Source organism: Hippopotamus amphibius, chromosome 17 (assembly GCF_030028045.1).
Source record: "Hippopotamus amphibius kiboko isolate mHipAmp2 chromosome 17, mHipAmp2.hap2, whole genome shotgun sequence".
In the NCBI taxonomy this organism is placed as follows: domain Eukaryota; kingdom Metazoa; phylum Chordata; class Mammalia; order Artiodactyla; family Hippopotamidae; genus Hippopotamus; species Hippopotamus amphibius.
In genome coordinates this window covers 44,951,880-44,974,317 of record NC_080202.1, presented here as the reverse complement: position 1 = coordinate 44,974,317, position 22,438 = coordinate 44,951,880, and the positions used below count along the sequence as shown (strand labels likewise).

At 40.4% G+C, this 22,438-nt stretch overlaps 1 protein-coding gene across 6 annotated transcripts in view; it reads left to right on the top strand.

Annotated features, from left to right (window-relative positions):
* The window catches only part of GPATCH8 (G-patch domain containing 8), a 101,742-nt gene extending 80,789 nt beyond the window's left edge, over positions 1-20,953 (top strand). For all 6 annotated transcript variants that reach the window (XM_057715750.1, XM_057715751.1, XM_057715754.1 and 3 more), the window contains 2 exons: positions 13,117-13,247; positions 16,097-20,953. In XM_057715750.1, the coding sequence (XP_057571733.1) occupies positions 13,117-13,247; positions 16,097-19,991 (4,026 nt within the window). In that variant the 3' untranslated portion in view covers positions 19,992-20,953. The remainder of the gene's footprint in view (positions 1-13,116; positions 13,248-16,096) is intronic.
* The last annotated feature ends 1,485 nt before the right edge of the window (positions 20,954-22,438 follow it).

Genomic DNA, 22,438 nt, shown 5'->3' with positions numbered 1-22,438 from the left:
TCAACTAAGGATCACTGGGAGCTCTGTTTCCCTTTCTCCCCCTTTCTGACCTTGTAAAACTTTGAACAGTTATCTCAAACTGTGGTCATTTCATCTTCTGTATCTAAGAATTCATTCCGTATTGGTTATTTCCTATCAGTAAGTCATTTTGTTACTTGGTATACCTTGGAGGATAGGTAAATCTTGAAAAGGGAAATAAAGTTAGATGCTATTTTAACTTTAACAAAAAATTCTGGTGCTGCATGTTGAAGAGCTTGCTGAAAAATGAATTACACCTTCTTTATGGTTTCTTCCCCCCCCACCCCTCCTTTCTTTCATTGATTTAGAAAAGAAACTTATTCCTAACTAGTTACTGGTAAAAGGAGGCGGTAATAATTCCCTTGGGGGATTTTAGAAGGAGGAAATGAATCTTGAAATCTCTAAAACAGTTCTGACTTTTTAAAGAATTTTGGGCCATTTGATCTTAGGTAACTTTGGCAGAACTTGCTAAGTCTTTGGAGGGTACAGTGGTTGTATGTGTTAAATTTGTAAGATTTATGAGCATTGCTGGAATGCTCTCATAAGCCTGACCTGTTAAACCAACTTTTTTTTTTTTAACCTTTGCTTCATCTTCCAACCAACCGTAAGGTTTCAGTGCAAGCGTTGACTAAGTTTTCATCTACTAGTACAGGAATAGTTTGTAAGCTGGTTGTGGTCTTATACTTTTTTGTGACAGTCTTTTCCACATTTAACCACACCTAACCAGTTTAGGATTCCTCCACTGATAGAGTTGTATTGAAGAGAGCTTTTCAACTTCTTAATACAACTTTGGATATTGTTTTAATTTATTGTCAGCTCTGCTTGATTTGAGGAAGAGAAATCTAGAGAGCATATGTATGGACAATATATATTAATAATTACCTTAATACTTCAAAGAATCATCCTCAAGAAAGACAAATGCAACAGTGAATATTGCTTATCCAGTAACTTTTCCAGCTTTTTGGTGTGTGTGTAATTCAAATGTTGGGATTTTTTTGTTTTTGTTTGTTTGGTTTTTGGAATTAACAAAGACATTTAGCATCTAAATACATGTCTGCCATTTTGGGCTCTTGAGAATTTCTTCAGTTAAGAATTGTGTATGATAAAAGAATAGATATACATGTATGTGTAACTAAGTCACTTTGCTGTACGCCTGAAACTAACACATTATAATAAATCCACTATACTCCAGTATAAAATAAAATTTTGTTTAAAAATTAAAAGACTCCAGAAGAAACTTTAGGCACCAAAAGAACATTTAGAAAGGTTACATTTTTAGTTGAAAGAAGTCTCTTGACTTCCTTTCTTTCCACTTTTCTTTGTTTCAGTTAGAAAAAAGTGAACCAGGAAAAGTGTGATTCAAACCTGAATCATGTATAGACTTGCTTTTTAAGGGGAAAAAATTCTATCAGAGCAAAACAGATTTACACATTAAATCTGAGCAAAAGTACAGAACTAGTAAAATTCACATTGACAACATTAATGTGATGGATGATAACGTTTCAGTGATATTGCTCTCAATTTGAGAGTAGTAGAAGTTATTACAACTCTGGTTCATTTGAATATGGCATGTTTATTCTCCTGTGCACCTTGTGTTGACTCTTTCCTCTTATCACTTTTCTCTATTGCAGTGATTCTCCACCTGGGGAGATTTTGTCCCCCAGGGGACACTTGGTAACGTCTGGAGACATTTTTGATTATCACAACTAGGGAGATGGTGCTACTAGCACCTAGTGAGGTAGAGACTAAGGGTGCTGCTAAACATCCTACAGTTCACAGGAAAGCTCCTTGCAGCAAAGAATGACCTGACCCAAAATGTCGATCAGTAGTGCTGAGGTTAAGAAACTGTTCTCTTAGAACTACTGAAAAACTTTCAAATATATATGATATCGTGATATTGTTTGGCCTTTGTTTGGTACAAACAATCAGTATCATTTTAAGTCCCTAGTAATGTTGTAAACATTTATAGTGTTCTCATCTAAATGATCTCAGATATTTGTTTATTACTCTTTTTTAGATGATCATCAAAGTGAAAATATGAAATTAAGGATTTCTTGTATTGAACTACCTTTTCCATTAATATAGAATATATCTGTGATCCCCAGTCTGGGAAAAAAGTCTTTAGCTGGTGTGATTAATGAATGCATGTAAGCTTATTTCTTCACCTTGATCAAAAGCCCATCTTAGGTATTAAACAACAGATATAGTATAAGTTTGTTATTTTGTTTGTTTTTTTGGTAGTGTTCTTTAAAATGTAGGCTTTTTCATCTTTATACTGCTCTCAATTGCAAGTGGTAGAATCTTGAAACAGTGCTATAAATATATAAATAAAGAAATGCACAGTGCTAAATTTTTTATAGTTCTGCTTTTCCCTGCCCTTAGAATTTCTAAGGAGACTTTAGTTGACCTTGTTACAACATAGCTAAATAACCCCTAAGAGGAGGAGGTAGGTCCTATTTTTCATTCCTCTCTGACGGACATGAACTTAACCATATAAATGGACCTACCATTTTCCAAATTTATGCTCTAAAATCATAAAGACACCCTGTCTTGTCTTCCAGGAAGGCACACAGGATTATTATGAATCTGAGATAATAGGTAAGTACATTCAACCCTATATTAGTAATCCCTAGTTTGCATCTTCCATCAAATTTCCACCATTAAAATTTTCCAGAGAAATAATCTATTATGTTAGTAGTAAACTTACTAGTATAGGCAGGATCCTGAACATGCCCTTATCTTTATTAAGGACAAATAATCTCTCAAAAAGGAGCTATGTGGTCACCCTCATTTGTGGTGATTTTTTTTTATCCCCTCTCCCTCAGCCCTTTGGTGCTATGTACATCTCACTATTCACTAGTTTTTCTCAGATTTTCTAAGATATTTTATAAAGAGAGTCATTAATACACAAGTATTAAGACCCATCTTGATTTTCAGAGATGAAAAACCTAATTAGACATTTTGGCTCTTTTTGTCAGTTTAAACCTCTTTAAAAGTGATAATTTCATACATTTTGAGATCTTCAAGGGTATGCCTTCCATTCCTCAAGAGATAATCCAATCTCTGATTCATTTTTATATGTTCTGATATGCCTGAGTGCTCAGTAAACATTAGTATTCATCTTCTACCTTTGTTGGCTTATAAGTTAAAGTTGACTTTGGAACTAAGCATTTTTCCATCTCTACCTCCGTGCCTCTTTATTTTGCACATCTTTTTTTTAAAAAAAAATCTGCTAATGGATATAACAATGGAAACCATTTGCTTCGGCCTTGCAGAGTTTAAATTTCAGACTCCAAAGAGTATTCTCTTTCCCATAGGTAAATTTGTAGCGGCACAGTAGTCCGTGCCTTATTTTAATACTGATGTGTTTTGGTTTTTGCTTTTGCTTTCTTGGTGCCTTATTACCCACTCAGGATTCTTCCAGTCTTACTCTCTTTTATTTGTGCCATTAAGGGGCCCTCCTCCCTAGCCTCCAGTACATAAACTAGAGATTACAAATTGTCCCACAGTTGTACAGTTGACCCTTGAACAGCATGGGGGTTAGGGGTGCCGACCCTCCATGCAGTTGAAAGTCTGTGTATGATTTATAGTTGGCCCTACATATCTGAGGTTCCTCCCTCTCTCTGGTTCCATATCTGTGGATTCAACCAACCCCAGATCATATAGTACTATAGTATTTACTATTGAAAAAAAATCCACATCTCAGTGGAGCTATACAATTCAAGCCCATGTTATTCAAGGGTCAACTGTATTTTGTCTGGTCTTTGTGGTGTTAGTTTTTTCTCTTTTACTTTCAGTTGGTTCCCAACTTTTTAAAATGAGGAGATACTATGTAATTCAGGCTTTGGCTTATCTTGAAAAATTGAAACATCTGAGAACATTGGGCCTACTTGTCAGCATAACAGTTGGCTAAAGCTGAACAGTTGCCCTCTCTCTAGAAAGGCATGTTCTTATTCTCCAGTTAGATATGGTTTCCACTTCATCTTTTCTCTTACATCGACCTGTGTGACTCATTACATTACCTTTCAAATCCCTTTAAACATTTGAGTTTGTGATCCAGGCCTGTACCTTTCCCTCCTCTCCACACAGTCTCCCACAGGTTTTGATTAACACTAGGGAAATAGCACATTGAAAAGATGCCTTCTTATCCCTCCTTAGTGTTGGGTACAACTTCCTTGCAGTTTCAAAACCATCTCTGGTAATCTGATCCAATATCAAAGTATGGTACTGTCAAGCAGCTTTGAGAAATTCCTTTAACTTGTACAAAAAATCAGTATCCCTGTCAGAGGAAAGAATGCTTTCAGCCTTCCTTTTCTTTATACTAAAATAACTTCAGTGTGAAAACCCCTGTACTTCTGTACTTTTTTTTTTTTTTTTTTTAAGAAATACCAAGGTCTGGGGCTTCCCTGGTGTCACAGTGGTTAAGAATCTGCCTGCTAATGCAGGGGACACGAGTTTGAGCCCCGGTCTGGGAAGATCCCACATGCCACAGAGCAAATATGCCCACAAACCATGACTACTGAGCCCACGTGCTGCAACTACTGAAGCCCATGCACCTAGAGCCCGTGCTCCGCAACAAGAGAAGTCATGGCAGTGAGAAGCCCACTTGCCGCAACTAGAGAAAGCCCATGCACAACAGCGAAGACCCAGTGCAGCCAAAACATAAAAATAAAATAAATAAAATAAGTAAATAAATTTATTTTAAAAATTAAAAAAAGGGACTTCCGTGGTGGTCCAGTGGGTAAGACTCTGCACTCTCAATGCAGGGGGCCTGGGTTCAATCCCTGGTCAGGGAACTAGATCCCACATGCTACAACTAAAGATCCTGCATGCTGCAACTAAGACCGAGCACAGCCAAATAAATAAATAAATGTTTAGAAAAAAGAAAAAGAAAGAAAGAAATACCAAGGTCTGTTTTAGCTGTAAAAGTAGTGGTTTCCTGAGCTTTATAAATGACTGAACTAGAACAAATCAAGCCTGTAGCAGCCATTAGTAACTTTGTTGTGAATTGTACAGAATAGAATCTGTAACTACTACATGATAGAGTTAACGTTGTCTAAACTTTGTCTAATACTTCTGAATTGAAGTATTTTCTAAGAACTTCTTTGGTGATGGAAGGATGATCATTTCTGGACTTCACATGGACTTCGTTCAAGTTTGGAGTACTTTCCACTTGAAGTTTCACTATTTACTGGTTAAATTTTTTTGCCTGTCAAGATGTATTTGATCCTCTGTATGCTTGGCACATTTGACATCAGGACAGCAAGCACACCAAAGCCAATTGAACTTCTGGCAAGCCATTGCAGATCTGATGAAATGTAACTGAATTCCTTTTTCAGTGCAACTTTGATATTCAGTGCAGGAGTGGGGGTGGGGTGGTACACAGAAGTAAAGACAAAATTAAAAAGGCAAGGTGAGAAAAGATAATTCTGGAGCTAAAATAAAAAGACCTTTCTAAGAAGTGAAACCACTAAGATCAGATACCAATGAAGATATTTCATAGATGCTGTATATTTGGGGTGTTTATAGAATGTTTATACTTAGAAAACCAAAAATTGATTATTGTAAAGATGTGAAATCGGTTAGGAAAATCATGAAGTATTTATGAATTCCAAAGCTTTGTAAATGTTGACTTAAATAGCACAGTTCACTTCTGAAGAGATTATTCTTTGAGAAGCAAAGCAAGTGTGAAAAGAGGAATGTATCTCAGAACTTAAGAATATTATGGTTATATTTTAATAACCTGAGAGAGGTGAAAATTTTAAGTTCAGTATTTTGTACCACTGTGGGTGCCATTTTCTTTGGGACTATTTCGACATCATTTGGCCAGTCTTCCAAAAATTGAGCATGGTTTGAGCCTTTTCACCTGTTAAATCTTATGTACCCACCACCTCTGCTTTTGTTAAGAATAGATTCCTTCTTACAGCCTGCTATCACAACCTAGTTAACTTGGAAAACTCTGCATCTGTTTAGGGAAGCTGTCTGCTTTTGTGAGCAGGGATAACCCTAAACAGACCCTTGGGGGACTGAGGATGCTGGTAAACCCTGTATTCTCATACTGTGTATTTCTAATTCTGTTCTTCATCTTGGCACACAATTCCAAAATAAATAAAAGTGATTCTGCCTTATTTATGTTCTTTAGCTTTCAGCGGGTTTTCTGCTCCTGTACACATACATTCATCACAGTGATACACTGTGGTGGAGATTCTGGGATGAGGCTGTATGTTCTGTTGTAGTCTGAAAAGTTAAAGCAACTTAAGGAATAATGATAAGTTTGTGAGCAACAGTACTGAAAAGAGAACTCTGAACTAGAATGCTACTGTTCCATTTGCTTTGGACCTAAGCAGCTCTTATGAATTATGCTCCTTCAAATTTTACATAGACAGCAAGTCTTTGCCTCCAGATATGATCTCTAGAGGATTATGTAAATCTGCTTAAAACTTGTTATCCACAAAACCACAGTGAAATACCATTTTGCACCTACTTAGATGGCTAAAATGAAAAAGACACAGTGAGTGCTGGAGAAGATATGGAGAAATTGGAACCCTTCTACCCTGCTAGTGGGGTTGTAAAATGATGTAGCTCCTCTGGAAAACAGTTTGACAATTCCTCAAAATGTTAAATACAGAGCTACCATATGACCAATATATACTTAAGAGAAATGAAAATATGTCCACACAAAAACTTGTACAAGATTGTTCACAGCGGCACTATTCATCATAACCAAAAAGTGGAAACAAACCAAAATATCCATCGACTGATGAATATACAAAATGTGGTACAGCCATACAATGGAATGTTATTCAGCAATAAAATAGAATGACTTACTGATAAGTGCAACATGCACAAATCTTGAAAATATTATGCTAAGTGGAAGAAGTCAGTCACAAAAGACCCTTATGTTGTATGATTTTATTTATATGAAAAGTTTAGAATAAGCAAACCTAGGGAGAATATAGGTTCTGTTTCCAGGGACTGGATTAAAAGGGGCCATGAGGAGTGAATGCTAATGGATGGGTTTTCCTTTGGGGATAATGGAAATACTCTAGTGCTGATGGTTGCACAGCTCTGAGAATATGCTAAACCTACTAAATTTTACACTTTAAATGGGTGAATTTTATGGTGTATGAATTACATATCAATAAAACTATTTTTTAAAACTTCATTAAACTTAAATTTTGGTAGTGATGATGGTGACTTCATATATTGAATATGTGGGGGGGGGGGTGTGCGCAGAATACCTTAAAGCAGTATACCCCTGATGGTAGTAAAAGAGTATACCAAACTTTTAAGGCTTTTTGTTGTAAATCTGAACATAAAATATATAACAGTGATTTTATGACAAATTAATTTGATATTCACCAAACATATTAAGTCAGTTTTTCAAAGAGATTGGGCACAAATGGTAAGTATTGCCGTAAATGACTAGTTAGAACTACTGTTACCTAGCCAAAAGAATGTATACTTCTCTTTTTCCCCTCAGAGGTTTTTTCGGTACCTGTAATCAGCATTAGTGCTTAGTTTTCTCTGTTACCAAATATTTGGTTTTCTGAATGAAACTCATTTTCATCACTTACTGATATGCGTGTGCTAAAAGAAGAATTTACACCTCATACCCAGTAATTTGGATTTCCTTAACCTTTCATCTGTAGTCTTTTTTCCCTGAGTAGCTAAATACTGAGGCTTTCTGTGTTCTCTGCTGGTCTTTTCCCTCATCACATGGTGATGTCCTGGCTGGTCTCATCCAGAGGCATCAAACACTGAGACTTGAATTGGGTAACCTGGCCAAGTAACTACAGCATGACTACTCCAGTTTGGGAGGGGAGAGGAGTTCCTCCTTAATATTATGTCACTGGAGAGAGGCAGGAAGCAGTGGGGAGAAGAGACTGTGGATTTTGGGTATGTGGGATTGTTGAAATAATGGAAAGGGAGTAGTTGAAGTTCAAGAAGGTCTAGATTATGTTTAGGCAGAAAAACATTGACTTGCAAACAACCACTGCTTCTTTGCTTACTATTTTCCATCTCTGTTAATAACCAATGAATAATACATAAAAGTATGTGTTTGTGCTCCCTTTCCCAACAGCTGATTTTAAAATTGAAACCAATTGGATAAATGTTTATTGAGCATCTCTTGTGCCATAGACAATGGTGTGTGCATGGGGTTAGTTATAAAGGAAGACTAAGAGTAGTCTTTGTTCTGGGAGAGTGACATTGCTATCTGGTGAGAGAGAAATCACAGATAATCTTCTGACCCTGAAGAGACAGAATTAGGTTTCTCTTTAGAATTGAGTAAATATTAGAACATAGGATTTTTAGTAGCAATAGAAAATACTCTCTGCCTGTTTTCTCACGCCTGAAATTCCCTTCATGGAAACAATGGTTTTATTCTTTAAATTGCAATAATAGATTTAAAATACTTGACCAAGATCATAGATTTATTCCTAGTAAAGGAATAAATCAATTATAAGCTTCTAGCATCAAATTTTGTTGTGATTCAAGAGAGAAGAGTGGCATCAAAAGATATAAAAAGTATTTTATTAGACTGAGATCTTTATTATCTTTTGTTGATAGGGAAAACTATGTGCAGGACTATCTGTTTCATTCATTCCCAGCTCAAACATAGTTCCACTTCTTGCTGTTGATACTCCACATTATCAATAATGTGGACAAATTTATCACCTACAATAAAAACCTGGTAAGATTTACCAGATTCTCATTTTCCTGATTTAATGTGTTCAGAGTTGGATAGTGGAGCAGGATTTTGTGTCTGGAGTAGATATTTTTCTGCCAACACAGTGCTGTTTAGCTGGTTTTAAGAACTAGAATGTCATTTACTTTTTTAAAAAATTTATTTTATTTATTTGGCTGCATCAGGTCTTAGTTGTGGCGTGCGGGATCTTCATTGCGGTGCACAGGCTTCTTGTTGTGGCAAACAGGCTCAGTCCTTGTGGCACATGGGCTCTGGATTTCACAGGCTTTGTTGCTCTGAGGCGTGTAGGATCTTCTCAGACCAGGGATGGAACCTGGGTCCCCTGCATTGGAAGATGGATTCTTAACCACTGGACCACCAGGGAAATCCCTAGAATGTTATTTACATTTGAAGTGGTCTTTAGCCCAGCAATGGATGGGTATTTCAAGTGCTAGGTTATTTGTTAAGTTCTTCCCTCTACTGGTCTTTTGGGAAATTTAATGGAAACCCCAAGCTGCCTTGTGATTGAAAATCAGTGAGAAATTATGTTCTCTGCCACAAATGTATACTTTTTTGGAAATATGCTCTTGGTTTTTCAAGAAAACAGGATCTTCAAACCCTTTCATTATGAATGAGGTTTGGTCCCCTTTCCCTTGAGTCAAATACTTTCCAGCTAAAACTGTGATATATGGCTTAAATTTATATTAATAAGCATTAGTAAATAAGCAAATTTATTAGTAACCCTCAGAAAGTATATTTTATAATTTTCAGAGATAAGGACATAGTAGCTTTGGAGTCACCTTAAATGATTAATTACATCCATTCAGATTAGACTGTGTGTTAGTTTGGAGTCCAACTTGAATTTGTGTGTACCGTATGGAATTTGCTCAGCCTTTGAAAATAGCTTTCGGATTGATGACACATCTGTACTTTTTGGTCTCCTTACTTGAACTCTGTCTCGTCTCTGACAGGCAGGTATGTTTCTCCTCCATTCTTGCCTTGAAAAAGCTATTTGAAGTTGAGTTTCTCTTCAGAATTTAGGTGGAAAGTAAAAGTACAGGTCACAGAGAGAATTGTGTGTGGGTATTCAGTGGCACATGAGCCAGGCTTGGTAGCCTTTTGCAAAAAAAATAAGCAACTTTGGAAAATTTGACTCTGAATTAGGACCTTGTACCTGTATAAAAATTACTTTTTAGATTGAAAGTTGAGAAGTTTCTGGTCAATATCTTTTTTGCCATTGGCCCAATTCTGTGCAGAAGTAAGGGACTTAACTTTTGGGGTTTTTGGATTCTCTAAGGAATGAGACTTAAGGGAATTCCCTGGCAATCCAGTGATTAGGTGCTTTCACTGCCAGTGCCTGGGTTCAGTCCCTCGTTAGGGAACTAAGATCGCACATGCTGCGCGACGTGGCCAAAAAAAAAAAGGAATGAGATTTCCATACTATATGAAAGTAATAGCTAGGAAAAACATATTGTGTAACTTGAATATGTCCCTAGTAAATATCAATACATGAAAATATTTCATATCAAACTTTCCTACAGATGATAATAAAAATTTGTCCAAAATCAAGGATCCAGTGTTTAAGCCAAATTATTCACGAGCCACTTACCAGATGAGTTCTGTAGCCTTGGTGCTGCTCCTTACACTGCAGGGTTGATTATAAAGATAAGCCATAGTCCCTGCCCCAAGTAAAGGGGAAGGGGCAGTGTTGAACAGTTTGGACATACTAAATGCTTTACATGTGTTTATTTTGACACTTAATCTCGTAAATCTATTGCTAGATAGCCTTGTTTTTCTGATGAGGGAATTGGAGCTCAGAGAGGTGAAACCACTTGGCTAGTAATTAACGGATTTGAACCCAAGTCTTTCTGACTCTAAAACTTTACGCATACTGCCCTTCTGAAAGACAGGAATAAGTATAGTCAGAATATGATGGTTGCTAGATGAGAGCTATAGCAAAGTGCTAAAAAGACAGTTCACAACAAAGAAAAATCCTGTCTTATGTGAGAGATCAGTAGAGACTGTAAGGGGAATTTAGTTTGACCCTGAGTAGAAAGGAGAGATTTGGAGTTAGGTAATCCATTTTTATCTCTCAGAACACCATTATCTGAGAGGGACTTAAAATATTTGGGTTTGGGAGAGTGGCCAAGCGCTGTCTTTAAGATTTGGGTTAGAATTCTAGGGTTCCCAATTCTATTTTTAAGACCTCAGGCTTAATTATAAAGTTTGTTAAGGTGATACAGGAGTGTTTGCTATACCCTATATAAGACCAGGAATTGAATTTGTTTTATTGACATCATCCCATTTTCTTCCCTCCCTACCTCTAATTGTATTGTGGTGGGAATTTGAAATAGGGTGTCTTCAAGATGATGTGGAAGTAGTTCTGGCCCTTCAAGTTTGTACCAAACTGAATGATTGGGAATCATTGAATTAGCCTGAAGACTCCAGACGTTGATAAAATGCTCATTCTTTTAAACAGTGTCCTGTAGTTTGGGAAATAACTCCTAAAAGTGTAAAAGAGAAGGGAATGACTGGGCATGGGAAGATTTTCCAGGCTTATGAGGTGGCTAGAGAAAAGAACAGCAGAAATGAGAAAAACATAACATCCTATTTAAATTCTTGGCTAGAGAGCCTGTTAAGTGTTTGGGGCAGGAAAAAACTATGTTTGTGGCCTAAAATAATCATACAGTAGTCCTGACAGGCTTTTTCTCTGTGCCCCATTCTCCTTGGAAGGAGGAAATTGGAATTCATATTTATTTAAAATAATTGCTCCTCCATGTTGAAGTGATTTTTATAAAAATCTTAAGTCTGGCCAGCCAGCCTCAGCAAAACAGTTTTGCCAGTTCTTGGTTACTTAAACCTCGCTAAAATAAATGAAAATAAGACTGCTTTTAGACCGCAGTGGTCTTTCCTAAAGTTCTGTAACCATTTTTCCTAAAGGAATGGACGTGGTTCCGTTTATCTAGAAGGGATTATTACTGTGTCAGTCTGTGTGTATGTACACATACGTTTGTACAGGTGCTTCCCTTCTCCCCAACCCTTTTAGAGTTGATGGCTGTGTCCCTGATTGTTCAGTATAATAGTTTGCAGATTCACTAAGAGAGCTTGTGTAGTAATGCTTGCTTTATTTTTTTTTCTCTTCCACTCTTGTTTTATTTTTTACTTTTTTTTTCTTTGTGATGTGACATTTTCAGCTGATGTATTGAAAGCAAATCCTTCTAATTTGGGAGCCCAGATCACACGAGTGAGTTTTTCTACTAGTGTCTTTAGCTGTATATCTTTTTTTGTGTCTGTCTTTCTATCCTTTTCCCTCCCAATTCAAAAATATTCAAAACACATTTCATAAATATTAGATAAGAAAATTCCTCTGTCTGTTGAACATCATGCCTTTCCACAAAGCAATGTCCACTTTATATTGGGTCAGATTCCTTTTCCCAATGCTGTTGTAAAAGAATAGGTTAATGTATGTGTTTTGTTTTGGTTTGTTTGCTTTTATATTATCCAGTATGTTGAAAATAATTTTAGTTCTGTCTTCATTGCAGATAGATGTGTCTGGACGCTGTCACCAGTGTGTCATAACACTGTTGTTTTTTGGTTGTTGTTTTGTTTTTGTTTTGTTTTAAGGAAAATTATATATAGTAGCTTCCGAGAAAAAGACCCATTCTTTTATCAGGATTTTAAGTAATAAATTCTTTGACTTATCTCTATTGTCCCATCTCATTTCCTGGATGTTCCTCTCAGGGCCATGAAGGAATGAAAAGCCACACATGTTACTTTCTAATTTCAGCAGGCTGACCAGATGAAAGTGGTCAGGCTGGTGAGCTCTGAACATGCAAGCATTGGAAGACGGTTTGTTTGATTAGTTAACAGGAAAACTGTTCATGCTGAAAAGAATAGCACCTTTTTATGGTGAAATAAAAGTATGCTTTCGATTTTCTATTTATTAGTCTGATTCAGATAACTTCCCCATGTAAGCTGTACATTGCTTTTTAAGATCTTACACCTGGGTAATTTTCTATACTAGCTTAACCCCTTTCTGTTCTCTTTGGCTTGTGTTATTACAATTTAACTCATGTTCTATTTGTCTAGTTTTGCATCCTGGAAGAGCAGGTGATTAAATAGTCCCTTTTCTTTTCTCCTAGTGTTCTAAAATTTGTTGTTTCTGAAATTATTTAATTTTGCCCAATAAAGCAAATGGTATGCTGACCTAATTAGGAATGCAGATACACCAAGTGCTTACCCAAAGTAATAAGCCGTTGTGTTTTCAATTACCATAAGAGAGTATAACAATGTATTCTACACTAGCGCTATAACCATTGATTATGGGTAAATATTCTGAAGGCCTTGCTTTCAGGATCCCAAAGTTATTCTAAATCACCCACTTCCTGTTCCTTTCTTTTGTTACCCAGAGATTGAAAGATCTCAAGCAGAGAGAGTTTGCTCGAAATGTCTCTTCAAGATCCCGCAAGGATGAGAAGAAACAAGAGAAAGCCCTGCGGCGGCTCCACGAGTTGGCAGAGCAAAGAAAACAAGCTGAATGGTGAGGAATTTCTCTCTGAGAGCTCTACAGATAATTATGATCCTTAAGATTTAAGGATTATAATCCTTTTTTTTAAATTGAGATATAATCGACATAATCCTTCAGGTGTTTTTTTTTAATCCTTCAGTTTTTAATAGATCCTTCTTTCAAACTAAAAGCATATCTATACTTGGAATATAATATACTGATTAAGAATATCCACTCCTGAGACTGTATCATGATCTGTGTAACTTAGTTATCCGAGCTCTATGGCCTCAGTTTCCTTATCTGTAAGATAGAAATGATAATAACAATTTACTTCTTACAGTTGTTGTGAGAAGTCATTAAGTTATTAGAGTGTTTATAAGAGTTCCTAGCACAAAGAAGATGCTCGGTAAATCAGTAAGTTATGCAACTATTATTACTCCCATTCTCCAGCTTGGTTTTTTGGTTTGTTTGTTTGTTTGCCTCCCTGTTCATCTTGTGGGATCTCAGTTCCCCAACCAGGGATTGAACCCTGGGCCGCAGCAGTGAAAGCCCCAAATCCTAACCACAAGACCACCAGGGAACTCCCCTCCAATATTATTCTTATGCAGAAAAGCACATACATTACAATATTCTACTGGGGCACAGATTCAAGTGTTGTAACTGCCTTTTAAGCATGTAGAGTTAGTACTAAACATTAAAACCAAGGAAATGCTATCCATTTACTTCTCTGCAGATTCCCTCCTTCTTGAGTGTTGTTTTTAATGTTCCTTCATGGTTCTTGATGATAAATTTGGGGCTGGTATTTAGCTGTAGGTGGAATTTATCCCACCTAGGGCTGAATTTCCAAGCAACTAGACTTTGGGGACCCAGTCTTCGAGCATGTGAGAATTCATGAGGTATGTGCCTCAATCCAAAGGACTTAGGTCTCTATGTTTGTTTTTAATGGCTGGCTAGGGATAAAGGAGGAACTGGTTACAGTGGAAAGAGAAACTATGATTGTGGCTTTTAAAAGTTTACAGCCAGGTTGGGGCCAGAGTTTCCAAGATCCTAGACTTTCTAGCTTTTGTCTCTGGATCCTTTTTTATTTACTTCTCTTGTGTTTTGGAGGAAGAAGGAAGGGAGAGAACACATAGTGTAAGTTTTGAAACAGAATTAACACATGAGCTCTAATGTTGAATTAAAATGCCTATTAAACTGATTCTGATTCCTTCTTTGGCAGCTCTTTATGTAATAAACACATTCCTCTTTGATGTGTTGCAAGGGTACCTCCTTAAAAATAGATATATCAGACCACTTTGTAGTTCCGGACATGCTTTAGTACACGTTTTTCTTCGGTAGTGACTTTTAGTTCTGTTTTATTTTTTGCCACTCTGTTTGGCATTAGTTCTGTAAACAATTAAAAGGTGATCAAGTAATCTCTTGGGGAAGTCAAAGAAGGTTTTGACCCATCATCAGGTATTTCATTGTCCCAGGAGTAATGCATGACCCCATAATATTATTGAAGTAGCATGGCAAAGACTAAGTAAAAGGTCAAAATAAATTCCTTTTTATTCAGTTTGAGGGTTTTTTTTTGCCTTGGGATAGGTTTTGTGACAGAGTGAGAGTATCTCTTGCTACCCAAATCTGGTGGGTTCCACCTTCCAATAACAAGAGTCTGGATAGCAAAGGGGATACCATATTATCCAAATATATTCAGTCCCTGAGTTTAGAGCAGCTAGTAGCTAGGGTTTAGATTAAAAGGACTTCATCACACACTGTAAAAATTTCAGACATGACAGGAGTTTAAAACACTGGCTTTAAAAAAAAAAAAAAAATACTGGCTTTGAGGTTCCTTGGTGTTCCTGTTTTCAAAGCTGAGAAAGTACTTGGTAGAATTATGATCATGGTATGGAATGCCGGGAAAGTATCACAAAACCAAAGGTAATGCCTGGGCATGGTGCCAGGAGATAGGCACAGAATCTTAGTTTCTATAACAGACATACTAACCCAGCCACAAACCGTCATAGAGTAGCACTGTGGAGGTTTCTGACTTTGTTCAACTCAGGGAATAGTCACATTTTTAAAAATTGAAATTTGAAAGCACAGAGGAAATTGAGGGTCTTTGGGTCTATGGGATACAGTTGATTCTTGAACAACGTGGAGGTTAGGGATGCCGATGACCCTCAGCCCCCCCACACACACACTCACCCACAGTCAGAAATCTGTGTATAACTTTATAGTCAGCCCTCTGTATCTGCAGCTCCACATCCACAGATTCAACCAACCGCAGATTGTGTGATATGTATTTATTGGGGAAAAAAATCTGTATAAGTGGGCCCTCGCAGTTCAAACCTGCAAACCTATATTCAAGGGTGAACTGTGCAACTTTTGTGAATAGATGTTCAGCTATGTGTTTGATAGCATACTGATGGGTAGGGTGATACAATAAGAATTGAGAACAGATATAGGACAGGTGGGCTGTACCAGACAGTAATGGTAGTGTATTTATTGGAATTGTGAGGTAAACCTCAGTTTTTATATTTTAGACAGCTTAGGAAAAAACAGGCTATCCCTGCCAGTGTAGCTTGGTAGATTAGCAGTATGAGACTTTGCCTAACCTCACTGAGGAAGTTCCTTTCGTTAGCACAGGACTGGGGAATGGCTACTGCTCAGTGTCTTTAAGACCTGCCTATGATGAATGGTCACGCATAAGAAGTATGAGGGACTTCCCTGGTGGTCCAGTGGTTAAGACTCTGTGCTTCCACTGCAAGGGGTTAGGGTTTGGTCCCTGGTCGGGGATCTAAGAACCCACATGCCGAGCGGGGCAGCCCCCCCAAAAAAAAGTATGAAATGTACCCCTAAACCTGTTTTTTTGTTTTTCATTTTTTTAAATCATTGTGTAGTGCACCTGGAAGTGGGCCCATGTTTAGACCAACCACAGTGGCTGTAGATGAAGAAGGTGGAGATGATGATAGAGAGGAATTAGCAACAAACAGTGGCACGAGTGCCGCTGCCACTTGTGGCCTGGGATCCGAATTCTCCACAGATAAAGGAGGCCCCTTCACGGCAGTACAGATCACTAACACCGCTGGACTGGCACAGGCTTCTGGGCTGGCCTCTCAAGGGGTCAGCTTTGGCATTAAAAATAATCTGGGGACCCCATTACAAAAATTGGGAGTGTCGTTTTCCTTTGCCAAGAAGGCTCCTGTCAAACTCGAATCAATAGCATCAGTTTTCAAGGACCACGCAGAGGAAGGGGCCTCTGAAGATGGTACAAAAGCTGATGAGAAGGGTACAGACCAAGGACTGCAGAAGGTGGGAGACTCTGATGGTAGCAGTAATCTCGATGGTAAAAAAGAGGATGAAGACCCTCAAGATGGAGGGTCCCTTGCCTCAACGTTATCTAAGTTAAAAAGAATGAAGCGAGAAGAAGGAGCTGGGGCTACAGAGCCAGAGTATTACCACTACATCCCCCCAGCACACTGCAAAGTAAAACCTAATTTTCCTTTCCTACTTTTTATGAGAGCCAGTGAACAAATGGAAGGTGATAATAGTACACACCCAAAAAATGCCCTAGACAGCAAAAAAAGTAGTTCTCCCAGGCCTAAAGGCTGCGTCAAGGTGGCAGCAAGCCAAGGAGCAGAAAAGACAGTTAGTGAAGTCTCCGAACAGCAGATGGAAACCAGTGTGGCTGAGCCCTCAGAGCCTGGAAGCAAAGCCGAGACAAAGAAGGCCTCAGGAGGGGATATAAGTGAGCATAGTTTAGAAAGTCAGAGTCAGAAGAATTCAGAGATCCAAATGTGTGAGTCTAACCCTCCTAAAGAAACCTCTCAGGCCACTCCAGCAGGGAAAGAAAGCCAGGAGGGACCCAAACATCCTACTGGTCCCTTCTTTCCAGTTTTAAGCAAAGATGAAAGCACTGCCCTCCAGTGGCCATCAGAACTGTTAATTTTCACAAAGGCAGAACCCTCTATTTCATACAGTTGTAATCCTTTGTACTTTGACTTCAAGCTTTCAAGGAACAAAGATACCAGAGCTAAAGGGACAGAAAAGCCAAAGGACATAGGAGGCTCCTCAAAGGAGCATCTCCAAAGCCTTGATCCTAGTGGGCCAAATAAAAGCAAGGAGGAAGGAGAGAATGTAGAACATTCTTCAGGAGGCAGAATGGATGTACCTGCTTCGGGGTCTGTCTGTAGCGGCCTGAATAAGCAGGAGCCTGGGGGTAGCCATGGGTCAGAGACAGAAGACACAGGGAGAAGCCTTCCTAGCAAGAAAGAACGATCTGGGAGGTCCCACCGACACAAAAAGAAAAAGAAGCACAAAAAATCCAGCAAACACAAACGGAAACACAAGGCTGACCCAGAAGAGAAAAGCTCTAAGGCAGAGTCTGGAGAGAAGTCTAAGAAGCGCAAGAAACGAAAACGAAAGAAGAATAAGTCGTCAGCCCCAGCAGATTCTGAACGGGGGCCCAAACCAGAGCCCCCTGGTAGTGGTAGCCCTGCACCACCAAGGAGACGGCGGCGAGCTCAAGATGATTCCCAGCGGAGATCCCTTCCAGCTGAAGAAGGGAGCAGTGGCAAGAAGGATGAAGGTGGAGGCGGTGGCAACTCCCAAGATCATGGTGGGAGGAAACACAAAGGTGAACCTCCAGCTTCATCCTGCCAGCAAAGAGCTAGCACCAAACGGAGCAGCCGATCCAGCCATCGAAGTCGACCTAGTAGTGGAGAGGAGGATAGTGATGAAGCTTCATCACGCCGGCTGCACCAGAAGTCCCCATCCCAGTACAGTGAGGAGGAGGAGGAGGAGGAAGAGTCGGGCAGCGAGCATTCCCGTAGTCACTCACGGTCTGGCCGGCACCATTCCTCTCGCCATTCCTCCCGGCGTTCTTACTCGAGTAGCTCAGATGCTTCTTCAGACCAGAGCTGCTATAGCAGACAACGCAGTTACTCTGACGACAGCTATAGTGACTATAGTGACCGATCTCGAAGGCACTCTAAGCGCTCCCACGACTCTGATGATTCAGACTACGCCAGCTCCAAGCACCGGTCCAAGCGTCACAAATACTCATCTTCTGATGATGACTATAGCCTCAGTTGCAGCCAGTCCCGAAGCCGATCTCGGAGTCATACCAGGGAGCGCTCAAGATCCAGGGGCCGCAGCCGCAGCAGCAGTTGTAGTCGCAGCCGGAGCAAACGAAGAAGCCGCAGCACCACAGCCCACAGCTGGCAGCGGAGTCGGAGCTATAGCCGGGACCGCAGTCGCAGTACCCGGAGTCCTTCGCAGAGATCCGGCTCCAGGAAGGGATCGTGGGGTCACGAGAGTCCTGAAGAGAGGCGTTCTGGTCGTCGAGACTTCATTCGCTCTAAAATCTACCGCTCCCAGTCTCCCCACTACTTCCGATCAGGCCGGGGAGAAGGTCCCGGGGAGAAGAAGAAAGAAGATGGCAGAGGAGATGATAGTAAAGGGATAGGCCCACCCTCCCAGACCAGCAACATTGGCCCAGGAAGAGGGTCAGAAAGTGACTGCAGCCCTGAAGACAAGAACTCTGTCACCGCCAAACTGCTACTGGAGAAGATCCAGTCAAGGAAAGTGGAGAGGAAACCCAGTGTGAGTGAGGAGGTGCTGGTCACCCCTAATAAAGCCGGTCTCAAGCTCAAGGACCCCCCACAAGGTTATTTTGGGCCCAAGCTCCCCCCTTCTCTTGGCAATAAGCCTGTCCTTCCACTGATAGGGAAGCTTCCAGCTACCCGAAAGCCCAACACCAAGAAATGTGAAGAGTCTGGCTTAGAAAGGGGGGAAGAGCAAGAACAGTCAGAGACAGAAGAAGGGCCTCCAGGGAATAGTGATGCCCCATTTGGACATCAGTTCCCCTCAGAGGAAACCACTGGCCCCTTATCAGACCCACCCCCAGAAGAGCCAAAGTCTGAAGAAGCTACTGCTGATCACCCTGTGGCTCCGTTAGGCACCCCAGTGCACTCTGACTGCTATCCTGGGGACCCATCCATCTCCCATAACTACCTCCCTGACCCCAGCGACGGGGATACCCTTGAGTCCCTGGATAGTGGCAGTCAGCCAGGCCCTGTGGAATCCGGCTTGCTGCCTATAGCATCAGACCTTGAGCACTTCCCTAGTTATGCACCTCCCAGTGGGGAGCCTAGTATTGAGTCAGCTGATGGGGTCGAGGATGCTTCTCTAGCCCCCCTGGAAAGCCAGCCCATCACCTTCACTCCCGAGGAGATGGAGAAGTACAGCAAGCTCCAGCAGGCCGCACAGCAACACATCCAGCAGCAGCTTCTGGCCAAGCAAGTCAAGGCCTTTCCCGCCTCGGCCGCCCTGGCCCCAGCCACTCCAGCCTTGCAGCCCATCCACATCCAGCAGCCAGCCACAGCCTCTGCCACCTCCATTACAACTGTTCAGCATGCCATCCTACAACATCATGCCGCAGCAGCTGCTGCTGCCATTGGCATTCACCCCCACCCTCATCCTCAGCCACTTGCCCAAGTACATCATATTCCCCAGCCCCACCTGACCCCCATTTCCTTGTCCCACCTTACTCACTCAATCATCCCTGGCCATCCTGCCACCTTTCTCGCTAGCCATCCCATCCACATCATTCCTGCCTCAGCCATCCATCCTGGGCCCTTCACCTTCCACCCTGTTCCACATGCTGCCCTCTACCCTACCCTCCTTGCCCCTCGGCCTGCTGCAGCAGCTGCCACTGCCCTCCACCTTCACCCACTACTTCACCCCATCTTCTCAGGTCAGGACCTGCAGCACCCCCCCAGCCATGGCACATGAGTTGGGGGATAGGAGCCCAGGTAGGGCCAGGGAAGGTGACCCATAAATCTTCCCTTGAGGTGTTGAGCCATTAATACCAGCAAGTAGAAGCTGGAACGGGCAGTGTCTGATGGCCAAAGAATTGAGTTTTGGCTTGCAGGGGTGGTTTTAGATTTGAGGTTTGCTTTGGGTTTACTATCAGGGATTTTTTTTTCCCTTTTCCCCTTTCTGTTTGTCCCTCCCCCTCCTGTGTCTCTAAGCTAGGGAACACCAGTAAGTGCTACCCACCCCTCTTTGGCAACATCTCCAAACTGTCGAGTTTAGATGCTCCGCTCTTCCCTCTACTTTTTATCCTCTGCACTTCTGTCTAAATTTTAAAACATTTTCCTCCTCTCTGGCTGATGGGTTGTCCATCTGGTCCTGCCTTCTCAGTGTCTTTGACCTTGGTGACCTTATTTATCCCGGGTGAGGTGGAAAGGGAGTCTGACCTGGAACCAGATGCCACTCAGGCTGTCATTTGATCCACACAAACAGAGAGCCACACATTTGGCACTGTTGTCCTCGTGTTCCTCATCCTGGAAGAGACATCTGCATATCCCAGAAAAGAAGATCCTATCATGAATAGAAGCTGTGTGGAACATAGAGTTGCCCATGTGCTTCCCCAGAGAGGAGCTCATGTGTCTGAAGGGTGTATTTTCTTCTGTCAATTCATGTTGATGTTTCCTTCTTAATTTATAGGATTTTTTTAATGTAAAAAATTGCACTGAACTCTATAAACGTAAATGCTGCTTTTTGTAGCTCATATAAAAAAGATTCCATATTTGTAGTATACTGCAATAATATTTTTTACATCCAGCTCTTTAAGTGATCCTTGTTCTGGTGGCTTTGTGTAAATATGTTTGCCCTAGTTGAATTAAGAAACTTTAAAGGTTATAAAATGAAAACAAAAAAATAAAGTATTTGTTTTCTGCTAGATGCAAAAATGACTAAGCATGTATATTTTATCAAGCTCATGTATTTTTTGAAGTTATAGACTATAAAAATGTTAAAACAAAAAAAGGAACATTGTTTAACATTTTTTGCTGAGACAAAAATTTGCAGTAAGTGGTACCCCCAAGCACTGGGATTTTTGAACTAATGGGCAGCAGTCAGCTGGGGGTGTCAGAGGGATAACTCATTTATGACAGTCTCCCTCATGTGCTTTGCTGTTTTATACAGAGAAACAGGTGGGCCCCACAGAGGAAGAGAGAGATTCAAGAGCTTTATTCTCTGAAGCAGTGAGATTCAAGGTGATTGTCCTGGGGGATTCCCGGGTTTCCGGGGTGCCTGTCCCAGGCAGTCCATTTGCCTTCCTAGTACTTAGCCCCCTCTGATAAAATTTTTTAATGTGCCTTTTGGGTTGGCTAGAAACTGAAGTAGAAGTAGACTGGAGGATGATAGAGTTGGGACAGTCTTCCTCCTCCTCTTATTGGGAGGTGAGCACATTTATAGATTCTGCAGATTCTTTTGCTTCATAGTTTCCATGCCTTCTACCCAGCTTAGTGTAAGCAGTAATTCCTTTTTTCTTTTGTCCCATGACACTTAACAGAGGAAGTACCACCTCAATTCCTCTTCCTCCTCTCCTTGCCTTTCACCCGACTCTCAGACCTAATTAATACACTGACCCAAAGGTGTTCATATTGTAGGTCTCATCTTCTTTGGTGTAGTTAGTACTTTCCTATTTGGCATTTCCCTACCTGTTCCTGTGGCTAGAAGTGGTTAGGTGGTCACCTGACAGGAAAAACGAACCCTACTTATGTGGGCCAGGGCTCTGTGTTCTGCCTTTCTTCAATTTCCAAAAGAGAAAGGCTCTGAGCTTATGACAAGGAAGTGCTGGGCAAACAAGGCTCTTGATTGAACCTTCTGCCTGTTCAGTGCTCCTCATCTGATTCAAAAGCATCACTTTTTTGATAACTAGCACTGGAAAATGAAATCATCTGTTTGAAGTGAAGGGACTCATTTTTCTTTGCTTTCAGCCCATGTAAATATTTAAATAATACAGTATTAACATTTTTGTGCTGCTTCCCATTAGCTTGTAGATTGAGCCATACTCTGGCTGCCTCTCTGTCTTCCTGGGGGCAGTTTCCTTTAATTTCCAAAATAGTGATTTTAAAACTAAAAAAAAGGAAAAAGAAAAAATAACCTATCCTTACTTACAAGCATAACAGATTGTATTTAACTTTATCACATATGATAGAGATATATATGCTGTAAAATTAGGGAAAGGAACTTTCTAATAAACCAATGATTTGTGGAAACTTAGAGTCTGTCGTGATTGTTGCCCCATCCACTCAAGTGGGGAAGGGATGGAGTTATGGGTTACAAATAACATCTAGTTTGAAATGATGAAGGAATAGATTTTCATGAACCAGTTGTTTATGATGTTTAGATTGTGCTTCTCAAAGCTCAGCCTGCTCAAGTAGAGGGGA